The sequence below is a fragment of the Leuciscus leuciscus genome, assembly GCF_965113295.1.
Source record: "Leuciscus leuciscus genome assembly, chromosome: 15".
NCBI classification, from domain to species: Eukaryota; Metazoa; Chordata; class Actinopteri; order Cypriniformes; family Leuciscidae; genus Leuciscus; species Leuciscus leuciscus.
Window position 1 is genome coordinate 2,387,506 of NC_138739.1, and position 14,555 is coordinate 2,402,060.

General features: G+C 38.8%; 2 protein-coding genes across 3 annotated transcripts in view; both read right to left on the reverse strand.

Moving 5' to 3' along the window:
- Positions 1 to 2,506, reverse strand: part of kctd20 (potassium channel tetramerization domain containing 20) — a 9,520-nt gene extending 7,014 nt beyond the window's left edge. Inside the window, exons 1-5 of the mRNA XM_082138761.1 lie at positions 2,441 to 2,506; positions 1,750 to 1,878; positions 1,087 to 1,255; positions 911 to 1,013; positions 148 to 268 (exon numbers count right to left, since the gene is read on the reverse strand). Coding sequence (XP_081994887.1) covers positions 148 to 268; positions 911 to 1,013; positions 1,087 to 1,255; positions 1,750 to 1,771 — 415 coding nt within the window. The 5' untranslated portion in view covers positions 1,772 to 1,878; positions 2,441 to 2,506. The remainder of the gene's footprint in view (positions 1 to 147; positions 269 to 910; positions 1,014 to 1,086; positions 1,256 to 1,749; positions 1,879 to 2,440) is intronic.
- Positions 2,507 to 2,785: 279 nt separating this feature from the next.
- Positions 2,786 to 14,555, reverse strand: part of cacna1sa (calcium channel, voltage-dependent, L type, alpha 1S subunit, a) — a 52,639-nt gene continuing 40,869 nt past the window's right edge. For both annotated transcript variants that reach the window (XM_082138697.1, XM_082138696.1), the window contains 15 exons: positions 12,827 to 12,853; positions 12,628 to 12,753; positions 12,341 to 12,406; positions 11,080 to 11,171; positions 10,846 to 11,005; positions 10,102 to 10,229; positions 8,966 to 9,062; positions 8,106 to 8,208; positions 7,269 to 7,370; positions 6,564 to 6,697; positions 5,667 to 5,792; positions 4,681 to 4,868; positions 4,065 to 4,146; positions 3,216 to 3,983; positions 2,786 to 3,159 (listed from right to left, as the gene is read on the reverse strand). In XM_082138697.1, the coding sequence (XP_081994823.1) occupies positions 3,774 to 3,983; positions 4,065 to 4,146; positions 4,681 to 4,868; positions 5,667 to 5,792; positions 6,564 to 6,697; positions 7,269 to 7,370; positions 8,106 to 8,208; positions 8,966 to 9,062; positions 10,102 to 10,229; positions 10,846 to 11,005; positions 11,080 to 11,171; positions 12,341 to 12,406; positions 12,628 to 12,753; positions 12,827 to 12,853 (1,641 nt within the window). In that variant the 3' untranslated portion in view covers positions 2,786 to 3,159; positions 3,216 to 3,773. The remainder of the gene's footprint in view (positions 3,160 to 3,215; positions 3,984 to 4,064; positions 4,147 to 4,680; positions 4,869 to 5,666; positions 5,793 to 6,563; positions 6,698 to 7,268; positions 7,371 to 8,105; positions 8,209 to 8,965; positions 9,063 to 10,101; positions 10,230 to 10,845; positions 11,006 to 11,079; positions 11,172 to 12,340; positions 12,407 to 12,627; positions 12,754 to 12,826; positions 12,854 to 14,555) is intronic.

Consider the following 14,555-nt stretch of genomic DNA (forward strand, 5'->3'; position numbering starts at 1 on the left):
TCCACACACACTCACTCACACACACACACACACACACACACACACACACACACACACACACTCACTGAGGTCTCTGCATCTGACGGTCCACACACACTCACTCACACACACACACACACACACACACACACACACACACACACTCACTGAGGTCTCTGCATCTGACGGTACTGTAGTCGAAGTTTATACACAGATAATCGCAGGCTTCGCGCAGCTCCGCCAGAGACACGCCTTCGGGACAGTGCATCATCCCGACGCGATAGAAGTCCTGAGCGAAAGATGGCGTTACGTTAAAATCACGCAGAATCAGACCAGCGATGAGATATTACAATACGATTAGAAGAATATCAAATATTTTGTATTTGTTTGTTTCAGTGTAATTTTTCTCCTAAAGGTGCAGTGTGTAATATTCAGGAGGATCTGTGGACAGAAGTGCAATATCATATACATATCTATGTTGTCAGTGGTGTATGAAGACCTTACATAATGAAGCGTTATGTGTTTATTATCTTAGAATGAGGCGTTTCTCTCTACACACACCGCGAGTCCGCTTACATCCACATGGTTCTACGGTGGCCCTGAGCGGACAAGCGCGTTTCGTCACTATGTTGTTCTTCATGATAAGAAGCTTCAGCTAAAGCCAGCAAATAAAACACAGACACAATGATGAACAAGTAACAATAATATTCGCAATAACATAGTTTTACTGAATAATTAAACCTAATTTCTTAATTAATCTTAGTAAAGAAACCTCATTGTTTAATTGGCTACTCTCTGCTGTCTCAGACGACGACATCACTTCCTGTCGGCCACCGTAACTTCTGTTGGGTGCAGTTCACAACCTCACCACCAGATGCCGCTAAAATTTACACACTGCACCTTTAAAAGACAATTGCATGGAAATATGTACCAGTATGACTCTGAAGATGCTGGCGCCGATGCCCTCTGCGATTTCATATTCACCTTTAGCGTTCGGTCGCGTGAAACTGTGCTGACGCGCTCGACCGAACATCCTGCGGGAACAAACCTCATTAGGTTGCACGTAACGATAAGAATTACTCATTTATAGGTTATCATGTTCAGTACCTTCCAAGCACTGTATCCGGGTAAGTCGTGAAAACGGCGGGATCCACCACAAAATGAGTCCCGTCGACTACGAGCGTGACCCGGTCATGTGATAAAGGGCGTGGCTGTGTAGGCCACGCCCCCTTTGTGACATCAGCCCCGCCCTCTGCTCCCACAGTCATCCTGCTGGCTGCAAATTAAAGGCCCGTTCACACAGACAACGATAACTATAAAGATAACTATATTTGCGTCCACTCCAACGAACAATAACGTCATGTTTATTCTAAGCTTGCGCGCTGCGGTTTCAAAGTGTGTGTGACGTCATTGAACATGTTTTTGCTGCATTTACTGGCTTTAACCAGCAGAGGTCCTCAGCATGCTGTGTTTCTGAGTGAAGCTAGCGTAGTCGCGCTAATAATCTAACAGTGAATTTAGCTGACGGAGTCAATATAGTGGAATAAAAACAACATCTAGTCTTTTTCACCGCGACTTCAAAGGAAGCAAGACGATGCTATTCTTTAATATGGAGAACGATTTTTTAGAACTATATATTTATCGTTATCTTTATCGTTATCGTCCTTGGTGTGAACGAGCCTTAAAGTGTTAAATCCCTTTCTGAGGTTGTAGAAATGTCATTTTTCAGCACTTGAAGTGGTGTTTCAGGTTTATGTGATTGTGTACCACCTGTTGCGTGCTCCTCCATCATGATCTTCTGGACTCCTGCAGAGCTGTAAGACAGGCCATATGGGGAACGTAATATTATAAACTCCTTACGCCCGTCTGACTGTCTCACAGCTTAACCTCGCAGACACCCTGTAACACGCAACAAACATGCTTATTTATTAATGCAGAGTAAATGTGACCCATTTAAATACACTGCATCTGTCTGTTCTTAACTAAACTTAATCAAACTGCAAACCAGAGTACAGTAAGAGTACTATAGAACTTTGATATTCCCAGTGGTACTGAATACCATGTTTATATACAGTGTTATGCATGCAGGCCTACATGGAAGTATTTACCATAATTAAATGACTATGGTTGGCTGTTTAGAAATCATGGTTGAAAAGGTAGGCTACATTCAAAACACTTAAAAATTGTAGGCCTACTTTATTGTTAGTGTGGTGCAAAGAAATAAACAGACTTGGATAATTTATTCCTAACAAACATGCAAATAGCCACCCATAGATTGTACAGAAATTATAACAAATTTAGAGCTCAGAAAAGAAAACACAGTTAGTTTAACTAAACTATCGCATTTTTTAAATACATAAACACTTATTAAATTAATTTATTAACTTAACTTATTAAACACTAATTATATGTATACATATTTATATATATATAATTTATCTTTAGAATATTTGTTACTCACCCGAGGTGTCTGCCTTCAAAACATTGAAACCCTCTCAGGATCTTCCAGCAACGGCGCGCGGATTAGCCGACATTAATCCAATAAAAACGCGGCGCTCAGGTGAGGCCAGTGCGCGTGCGCGCGGCGGGATGCGCGCGCAGCAGAGCTGATGTCTGAGGATGACTAATTTACAACAGCGAGGTAAACGTGTCATACTTGACAGGTTTGGTTAAATGTTGGGCACAAACTCAACACATGTAAACACTTGTGCTAAAAGCAAGTGCTATATAGTCTTTTTGCGGTTCTGTTGCGAAATATTACCACAGAAATGACCACAGAAAGTCTTTTAAGATTACTCAAAGTGTTATAATAACTTAATCTTTAATAAGTAAATACATTAAACAAAAAACAGGTAAGTTGGCCATTTCGAGTGAATGTTCAGTTTATCCTTAGCAATGTTATAATGTTGGGAAATTATATGGTATTTTCACATTCAAGTTCACTCACAGTTTTTAATGCAATAAAAAAGTCACAGAGTCGCTTTTCAGGGGTGTTTAGTTGGGAAATATGTTGTGGTCTTTTCATTTCAGCAAATTAGGTCACATTTGCTATGAAGTACAGTAGTCAACATTTGAGGTGGATCAAAAACTTTCATCAAAGTTATATATGAAATTTGAACAATACCCGTTCTTGTCTTAAGACAACTTTGATGAACTTTTTTGATCCCCTTCAAATGTTGACTACTGTATCAAATGTGAAACTATATATATATATATATATATATATATATATATACATTTTTTTTATTTAATTTAATTTTTTTACCATTTTGAATAATATTGTCACTGTCGGGCGGAAACCTCACATCTCTCACATCAACTTCACATTTTTATTTTTCATAAAATAATCATTACTACTGGTTACCCTTTACATTTATCTGTGTTTTTTCCCCTGCAAATATTTAAACAAGGAAAAGTATTAATTTGTGACCTCATAGCTCCATTGGATCCTCAAACTGTCAGTCAAACCTCATTACTCCGCCCCCTCTATCAGGATAATGTTTTATGTATCTGAGGCGCGGAGATGAGTGTCTTAGTCTAGCATTTGTCATCAAGCCACAGCCGATACTGTCTTATATGAGAGATATGAGGTTTACGTCCTACAGCGACAATATGTATAATATATTTAATTCACCATATTTTTTATAAATTCTATATAAATAGAAAAACCAATTATCAGTCCTTTTTCCGATATGTTTGCACACTTCTGCTGTACTGGCTCATAAAACAGTCCTCACAGTTATATCAGAGTCCTGATGTCTTCTTTTGGCCCTAACTCCGCTCTGACGAATATATTACACCTGACAGTGTGTTGAGTCTGGACGACACGCTGCCGTCTTCCTCTTTCTGGACAAACACTGTCCTTTACGTTTATTAATAACGGCTGCTGATTTCTTCTCCAGCTCGGCGAGATCCATGTTCAACGCCACCGCCATCTCAGCCTTCGTTACCGACACAAAATGGCCGTCGCTGGCGAGACTCTCCAAACCTCCAGCGATCAGAGCCTGAGGAACAAAACCAGAAGAATATGTGAAAATCATTTCAGCTTTCTTTCTTTTTAGACATCTGTGAAGGTTCGATCTCACCTCTTGGATGAGGAACTCGGCTCCGCTCACTGGACCGTTCTGTCTGGATGCACTGATGCATGATGGGAAATGTAGACCACATCTGCTCCAAGACAGAGATCAGTGTTATCTTTATCGTCACTACAAACATCCTTGTCACAACCACATACACTTAGCTTAAAGTCCCCCTGTGGTGAAAATCCAGCTTTTAATGTTGTTTATGTGTCTATGTGGTGTTTTTAATATGCTTTAAGACAAACCATGTGTAGATTCATAAGTCGACAGCATTGCTGAGTATTTCCTCCTTAAAACTGCAGTGAACCAAAGACAGTCTCAAACACACGCTTTGAAATCGCTGGTGTTTCTGACGTCACAAACTACCTTGTAACCAATCAGATCAACGTGTGATCGTCAACCAGTGGATCTCTGAGCTGAGTGAGTGAGTGGAGGCGGGGCTCATTTGCATATTAATAGAACCACACTTACTAAATGAGGCAAGGGTGTCGAGTTACGTAACATTCAAGCTTTTTTTTAAGGCATGATGAATTTTAGCATTTAAATATGTCATTTTGGTGATCAATAGATGAGTTTTAAGGGATAAAGGGGGACTTTAAATGTTATTTTTCTTTACGCTCACCTCTGTCTGTGATTGTTGGTGTTGTTGTTGTTGGTGTTGGCGTGGGAATGAGCGTAGGAGGGCTCGGCCTCGTCCGCTCTGCTGTCTGCGATCTGTAGGGGGCGCTGGCTGGTCATCTGGGTGGGAGAATGGGTTCCTCTCTCCATAGCGAATGGATCCACATGGTTTCCGAACAGGCCGCCTGCTCTCTGTTGAACAGAAGACGAGAGATACGTTATGCATTAATCCTTCTCTATCTCATCTGCCGTCTCTGGGGGTCTCATTTATAAAACTAGGAGTGTGTAGGATCCCTTACTAAAAGTCGACATGCGCCTGAAAGCCAAAAATGGCGTCCGGCCAAAAATATTCAGACTTATAAAAGCGTGTGTACGCCAGAACCTGCGCAGAATCCCCTTTATAATCCCAGTCAGAGGAAGAATGTGAACATGCGTCTCCACCCCGAAATAACCATATATGAGCTTACAACACCTCCTTTTACTACGCTTATCCTCATCTGCATATCATTTGCATATGCATATTCATCCACGTGATGCCATGTTTAACGGTACAAGACATCAGGAAAATATGAGATGCAGATGTGCGTCACATTACATTGATAACAATAATTTAGTAGCCGATCCTCGCCTTGTGTTTGAATAAATAAATCAAATAGTATAGAATATATTTCAGAGAAAGTTTTTCTCAATCTTTTCCACCGGTTAAATTTAATTGCTTTATATTTTTAATGGAAACACAAAGGCCTTATTGTGCATTATTGTTCATTATTTGCGTGTACATATTTTCTGCTATTCTCATGCGCTGAGCAAACATTAACATTTGGTGTCGCCAAACTGTTCGTACGCATGGATCAGAGTGACTTACAGATGTACTGTTAACGTTAAGTTTGTTTATAAATCAGGACTCGTGCGTGTGAAGTGGCGTCCGACTCGTTTGTGCGACGCCGCGGTTATAAACGAGGCCCCTGGTCTGATCTGTTCTCCACCCACCCTGTAGATGCCCTCCTCTCCGGCCTCGTCCATCGCTCGGTCCATCTCCTCATCGTTCAGGAGATCTCCAGAAATCGCCCGCTGCAGTTCAGGAGCGGCTTCTTCCTCGATGCTCCTCAGACCCGCCTGAGGGAAAGAGAGAGAGGCCGTCTCGAGACTGTCTCAGGGCTCGACATTAAAGGGTTAGTTCACCCAGAACTGAAAACTCTGTCAGTAATCACTCGCCCTCATGTTGTTCCAAACCCCGTAAGACTTTCGTTCATCTTCTGAACACAGATTAAGATATTTCTGATTAAATCTGAGAACTGTAACAGCGCAGCGCTTCTGGGTCGTACGTCAGAACGGAGGCTCACTATTGGCCAGCATCACACATATGACCAGCGTCGGCCAATAGTGAGCCTGCGTTAGTACTTTTAATACTTAAATGTATTTAAATACGAATTACATTAGATTTTTTCCAAAGGCTCTAAAATACAAAAAATTATTTTGTATTTCAAATACATGTATCTGAAATACTGCTCATCCCTGCTAGTACTAAAAGTGTACATATTGATACCATAAGTGTACATATTAGTACTAAAAGTGTACATATTGATACCAAAAGTGTATATATTAGTAACAAAAGTGTACATATTGAAGAGTACATATTAGTACCAAAAGTGTACATACTAGTACCAAAAGTGTACATATTAGTACCTTTTTAAAGGGAACCGTCCCAGTGACAGTTCTCAGATTTTATAAAAAAATATCTTAATCTGTGTTCAGAAGATGAACGAGAGTCTGACGAGGTTTGGAACAACATGAGGGCGAGTAATTACTGACAGAACTTTCAGTTTTGGGTGAACTAAATCTTCACTGTCTGATCGTAGTGTGAGACGTATGCAGAGAGGAAGAGACCTGTATCTCTGTGGTGTTTTTGTTTTTCTTGTTCGGCCGGTATCCGTAATATTCCTCCTGTCGCTTCATGAACTTCCTGAAGTGGTCCTGGATCAGGAATGTGGCGTAAAACTTCCCCACGGTCACCTCATCATCTGCGGTTCAACAAACAAAACGTTTAATCCTTAAGTTGTGTTCCGTTCATGTTTTCCCCGGAGAGGATTCTCCTTTTCCTGAAAATCCTAGTTCATGCTATTGCATTGGACTAAACCTTACTGAAGTAACAACCTCCCAGAAATGTATTTTCCCCCAACTTATTACACTTGTGGAGCTCCGGGTCAAAAATGTCCCACCTTGTGAATCTCTCGCTATGTTATAGTATCGCCAAATATTGGATTCAACCATTTTGTCAACTTGTTTTCTCTCAATTTGCACAGGTTTTGTATTTCTGTGTGGATCTGATTGATCGTGGGCCTCTTTGATTTGACCTCATGAGGATCAATGAGGCCTATAATCAACCAGATCCAAAACCAAACACACAAAACCTGTGCTAACTAAAAGAAAACCAGTTAACAAAAAGACAACCCAACGTTTGATGATAATATACTTTAGCATAATGAGAGATTCACAGGCAGTTTAAAAGGTGGGTCATTTTTGACCCGGAACGAGTTTAAATAATGCCAGTATTATTGCAGTTTATTATTCAGTGTAATCGAGAGATCTGACCTCCGATTGGCGGGATGACCTGGTCGAGCAGCTTCATACTGGTGCGTTTCCAGATCTTCTTAATAATCGCACGCAGCTCTTCATTCGCCTGCTCAAAATTACCTGACGAATGGGAAAAGTCAGAGAATTCAGGCTTTAATGGGTGAGTACTGACATTATTCCCATACATTTATTTGAAATCTTCACTGAAAATAGTTTGGTTTTTGGATTGTAGTACATTTCTAGTAAAAATGTCAGGTGATACTTTAAATTAAATGTGAAATGTTGAAGTAGAAAGACTAAAATAGTTTTTTCCAATAACTGAAACTTTGAAGAATAATTTTTTTGCAGTGTATAAAAGTAATTTTTATTGTTAGAATTGTGATTTCATAATATATAGATATGAATCCAACTGGTAAAACTTATAAGAATCCTTATAAAGATATCTTTCAGTTAGTCAAATAACATATAATGGAGCTCTATAGCCATCTAGTGGCTAAAATTTTTTTTTTTTACTTTAAAACTACATTTTCCAAAATATGGCCAACAATTTTACACTAAACCATGTAAAATTATTCATGCTATCCCTATAAATGCAATTTAGAAATTTGGGTCTTTTATAAAGTGAATTTTACAAAAAAAAGCTGTTTTTGTATAAAAACCTATTAAAAAAAAAACTTAAATGTATTTATATACATTTAAAATATATCTTAAATCCTCCAAAAACTGCACAATTATTTAAAAAAATAACTATTATACTGTTACAAAATTACATGTTATTGTCTGGGGTCTATGGGGACACGAGTGTGGACACAAATGAAGACCATCAGAGGGTTAAATAATAAATAACACCACAACCTTCGGTTTTGATTTTCAGTGCCGTCCTGACGAGAGCGAACAGCGTGGCGTTAAACGTCACCGTTCCGTCGCTGTTCAGAGGCATGTTCATGGAAATCAGCCTCTGGAAACAAACATAGAAATATGTAAAAATGCTTGGGCCAGCAGTTTATGAATTAGGGATGCACTGATATGAACATTTTGGCCGATAACCGATAATTTTCTATATTTAAAAGCCGATAACCGATATATTGGCCGATAAATCCAAATCCAAATTTTTATATAACCGATATATTGGCCGATAAATCCAAATCCAAATTTGTATATAACCGATAACCGATATATTGGCCGATAAATCTAAATCCAAATTTTTATATAACCGATATATTGGCCGATAAATCCAAATCCAAATTTTTATATAACCGATAACCGATATATTGGCCGGTAAATCCAAATCCAAATTTTTATGTAGCCGATAACCGATATATTGGCCGATAAATCCAAATCCAAATTTTTATTTAAGTTTTGAGAGCCTGATTACAAAAACTATACTCACCATTAAAATCCACGTCCCAAACACACAATTATAATGTTCTTATTATAATTTTCTGTAGCCGATATGACAGATTTGCGCATGTTGCACTGAACCGTATTTTCCTTTTTGAAGTGATAGTCAAGCAATTTAAACCCATCATGTTGAACAGTGCGGATCTGAAGAGTCTCAGCTGAAGGAAATATTACATTATTTACCGGCTTTAATATATCAGCCAAATTTTCTTATTGGTCCGATAACGAAAACATTAAAAATGAACATATATCGCAGATAATGATATGGTGGCCGATATATCGTCATCTCTAGTATGAATGTGTTCATGTCTCACTTTGCAGGCAACACGATGAGGACAAAACTTCCCGAACCCGAGCGGTGGCTGTATTCTCCTCAGCAGCGTCACCACGTCCAGGTGTTTAATGCGCCCCCTGCCAGAATAACACAAAACAACACCAATAATCACATGTACGTCATTCAAAATCAACCAGAAATCAAAATGGGCCTCTTTAACTTATTACAACTTATTACTGCGCAGAATCCCCTCTATAATCCCAGTCAGAGGAAGATTGTGAACATGCGTCTCCACCCCGAAATAACCATATATGAGCTTACAACGCCTCCTTTTACTACGCATATCCTCATCTGCATATCATTTGCATATGCATATTCATCCACGTGATGCCATGTTTAACGGCACAAGACGTTAGGAAAATATGAGATACAGATGTGCGTCACATTACATTGCTAAAAATCATTTAGTAGCCGATCTTTGCCTTGTGTTTGAATAAATAAATCAAATAGTATAAAATACATTTCAGAGAAAGTTTTTCTCAATCTTTTCCACCGGCCAAATTTAATTGCTTTATATTTTTAATGGAAACACAAAGGCCTTATTGTTCATTATTGATCATTATTTGCGTGTACATATTTTCTGCTATTCTCATGTGCTGAGCAAACATTAACACACGGCGTGCCTCACAGTGTTCAACAGCAGCGCATACACTACAGATATTGCTATTCATTAGAATATAATTTTTTTAGTAACTCTCTGTAATGATTTCATGTAATTTAAGTGCTTAACTCCATTAATGAGAATGGAATATTTAATCTAAATGTGTGTATGCAACAGTTATAAATGAGGTCCTTGATTACAGAAGGAAAATGTGTTGCAAATGGCATTTCATGTTGATATTAAAGTCGGCATTAAACAGAAGTTGCACTATTCTTTTCTTCTCAAGGACAAATGTGGGCGGGGCTTGACTGTGTCTGTGGGGAATTGATTGGATGGTTGTGGTTTGCTATTGGTGGATCTCAAGTGAGTGACAGGTTAAAGCCCCGCCCACATCCTCAGAGGGAGGGAAGTTATTTTGATTCAAGATTAAGAGGAACATGTAAAACAATGATGTGCACCCATAAATCATTTATAATAACACTTTGATTTCATGGTGACTTTAGCGCTTTGCTTACGTTGCCTCAGGGTCGTACTCAGCCCAGATCTTCTTAAACTCGTCTAAATGATGCGGACCCAGTATCGACCAATCACGGGTCAGATAGTCAAAGTTGTCCATGATCACGGCCACAAACAGATTAATGATCTGCGATAGAAAACATTCAGTGTAAGTGAACGCGCGTGTCTATGCATGTACAGTCGAACCAAAGTTTATTCAGACTCCTTCAACATTTCTCACATTATCACAGTTTATTCGCTATAGTTTAGAAAATGGTGATAAAATATGAGCAGAACTCAGTTGATATTTGACTGGTTTTGTCCGTCCTTCTGTTAGACTGTCTCACACATGAATTATGTTGAATATCTGTCAGCTGTTAAATTTAACTACACAATTAGATAATACCAGTTTAGCTCAACCAATCACCAAGCAATGCTTCATTGTGTTCAGTCTGTGTGTAAAAAGAGCATTAGCAATTAAAGACAAAACACTTCAGCAAAACATGATCAGCTCAAAGTGTCCCAATCATTTTTAGTCCCAAATGTTTATAAATGTCACTGGTAGTCACTGTATGAAGAGTTATTGTGAATAATATGTCACAGATGACTTTATTTTGCTCTCCTCACTTACAGAAATGAACTATAGAGTCCTGCACACACTAGTGAAAAAAACAAAATGATATCTGAATATAATGAATAATGTTTGATTTGACTGTGTGTGTGTGTGTGTGTGTGTGTGTGTGTGTTGGAGAGTGTGTACTCACTAGGAAAGCGCAGAGCATGTAGAAACTCATGAAGTACAGAACAGCGAATCCAGACCCGCATGTGAACTCTTCTCCAGGAAGGTAATCTGACTTTGGGTCACAGCGCTGACCGTACAAACAACCCAACATGATCTCCTGCCAGCCCTCACCTGTGGCACACCTGTGGACAGGTGTGTGTCTTTACAAACATGCTCATAACACACACACACACAGCGAGGCCTTCACTGTCACTACCTGAATAGTACCAGAACGGCTTGAGGAAACGTCTGGAAGTTGTTGTTACGGTTGATCACGGCACCGTCTAGTAATGCGATTTTGCCAAAGACCTGATAAAGGAAAGTCACATTATCATTAGTGTGATGCTGAATATACTTTTGACTGGCAGTGTATCGCGAGCCGCGTATCTCATACTCTGCAAATTGTAATTTTGACTTTTTCAAATTTTGTAAAATTTATAAAAAGAACTTATACGGAAGACTGTATTCTCGTAATTTTGACTTTATTCTTACAATATTACGACTTTATTCTCGTAATGTTTCGACTTTAATCTCAAAAGATTTCGACTTTATTCTCTTAATTTTAGCATTTTTTTGGTTTGTTTTCACATACATTTTTTTAAACGTTGTGGTTCAGGGCTTCCGTAATTTCGCCCTGAAAAAGTTTACTCTTGCATGAGGTGGTTTTTCAGGCAGTTCGAAAAAGGAATATTTCGCAAAACTGCAATGGAAACAGTTTTTGCACATTTACAGGCGTAGAAGACGAGAGAGAGTTCTTTATTAAACTCATAAAAGACAAAAGGATTACGGGAAAACTGGATTTTAAACCACAAAGAAATGCCACAATCAAGACCTTGAAGTAGATAAACATCCAGAAGACATATCATACGTGCCGCTCACAAGTATAAGAGGCTTTCCTTGCCATTAAAGCTTGGAAAACACACCAACGTCTCCTTCCATTAAAAGTAATGGCTAGTGCGGTGGCTGGGATATATGTAAACCTACCAACGTCTGTTGCCATAATTGTTGGAATGACTTATCGCGAGAGGAAAAAATTATGTTTTCGTCATTTCTTAGTTTTTCATCGACATTTAGAAAATATCGCAAAAGATTTGCGCAAATCTGTAATGGAAACGTCATTTCGCAAGAGTTTTTTATCGACATTTAGAAAATATTGTAAAAGATTTGCGCAAATCTGTAATGGAAACGTCATTTCGCAAGAGTTTTTTATCGACATTTAGAAAATATCGTAAAAGATTTGCGCAAATCTGTAATGGAAACGTCATTTCGCATGAGTTTTTCATCGGCATTTAGAAAATATCGTAAAATAGAATATTTAAGTCGCGTAAACTTTTACGTGAAAAAAAAAACTTTTACGATATTTTCTAAATGTTGATAAAAAACTCTTGTGAAATGACGTTTCCATTACAGATTTGCGCAAATCTTTTACGATATTTACTGTAATAGAAACGCGGCTACACTCATCGTGCGTGTTGTACCTGCATGCCGATGACGGCGTAGATGAAGAACAGCATAACGATGAGGAGAGCCACATATGGTAAAGCCTGAAAAACACACACCAACACCCTCGTTACACACATCGGTATTACAACACATACCGGTAGCAGATTATAATTAGGCCTAATATGTATTCTGTGCACATTGTGTAATATTAATTAATGCATGATGCTTTTATGTGTACTGTTTATGTGACTCTTGTTAATTGCCCCTTGGGGACAAATAGAGTGTTTTGAAACTGAAATGATGACGCAGCGGACCATCAGACCTGGAATGATTTGATGAAGGTCCACAGCAGGTTTCGAATCCCCTCAAAGCGGTTGAGCAGTTTGACTAACCGCATGACGCGGAAAAGCCGGAAGAGTGTGATTGACACACTCATGTTCTCGGAGTCCTGAGGAACAAACGGAAACGCTCAAGAATCTACGGTTAACACCAGCTCATTCACGCACTGAATCTTCACTTACTGCTATGGCTTGCATTGGATTCACTTCCTGGAACAAGAGAAAATGTATGGCAGTGATTAAACTTTGAATCACGTGAGTCCAGTTCAATTGCAAAATCAAAGTGTTGTTTGATTAACCCTTGTGCATCAGTTAGAAACAGTTACCCAGGTCCATAGAGAACAAAAATATCGCAAAAGATTTGCGCAAATCTGTAATGGAAACGTCATTTTAGCAAGAGTTTTTTATTGACATTTAGAAAATATCGCAAAAGATTTGCGCAAATCTGTAATGGAAACGTCATTTCGCTTTTTCATCGACATTGAGAAAATATCGCAAAAGATTTGAGCAAATCTGTAATGGAAACATCATTTAGCAAGAGATTTTTATTGACATTTAGAAAATATCGCAAAAGATTTGCGCAAATCTGTAATGGAAACGTCATTTTAGCAAGAGTTTTTTATTGACATTTAGAAAATATCGCAAAAGATTTGCGCAAATCTGTAATGGAAACGTCATTTCGCTTTTTCATCGACATTGAGAAAATATCGCAAAAGATTTGAGCAAATCTGTAATGGAAACATCATTTAGCAAGAGATTTTTATTGACATTTAGAAAATATCGCAAAAGATTTGCGCAAATCTGTAATGGAAACGTCATTTAGCAAGAGTTTTTCATCGACATTTAGAAAATATCTCAAAAGATTTGCGCAAATCTGAGAAAACAGGAATAAAGCGAGTATTTGCTTTATAGGTCAAACATGAGAAAATGGCACCATCTGGTAATTTTTTTTAACAGAACGCTAACAGAATGAAAGCCTCTTAACAAAGATTGCATAATGCTATAGTTAAAGGAGCTGTATGTAGTTTTCAGCGGCCTCTAGCGGTGATGTTTCAGATTGCAACCAATAAGTTGACAAGCGCGTGCTCTTGCGCGTGGCATGCTCGAATTTATGAGCGAGCACTGTGGATACCGGCCAGACTGAGACGCGTCACGCAACACACCGGAGAAAGCATCCCACAACATGCTGCAAACTCAGGTAAACTCCCACTGCAACGTTACAATAATAGGCTACTTTTATCAGCTTGATGTTGAACTAATGCTCCATGCTCGTACCATGATAAGTATGGAACCCTATCAGCCGTGCCGAATTTTGCCACTGCAAGCACTACTTCACATTTTCTTCAGGAAATGTACATTCTAGGTTTATAGATAAGGTTTCTCCATGATTCAAATGCCCTGCCGATGTTGATCCGTGTTTTTTCACCCGAAGTTCATCCGATTCACGTCTGGCCTTTAATACGAGCTTCAGCAGAAAAAAACGTTTTATTGTTTTTTATCAATATGTGGAGTTTGTGTTGGAGTCTGTGACGTGTTGTACTGGGAGCAGGTCGTTTCTTAGTGTTATCAGACATGTCATAAGTTGCATAAGTCATACGTCCATGTCATAAGTTGCAGTGTCGTCGCTGTTGAGTGCAAAGTTAGGCTAGACGAGGCGAGAGGCTCGGGAGCGCACATGCAGGTCTCAGTCACGTCACTGGATTTCGCGATAAATCCGACCCGGCACCTCCACATAAAAATAAGAATACTTGCTTTCAGAGGTAATAGCAAAACCCGCAAAGTGGATCATTTTAATGTGAGATTACAACCCCTTCACACACAGGCAATAAAAAAAGGATTCGTTTTAGTAGAAAAGCTACATACAGCACCTTTAAATGGCCCTGGGATTAAAAATTGCATTTTTAATGGGTTT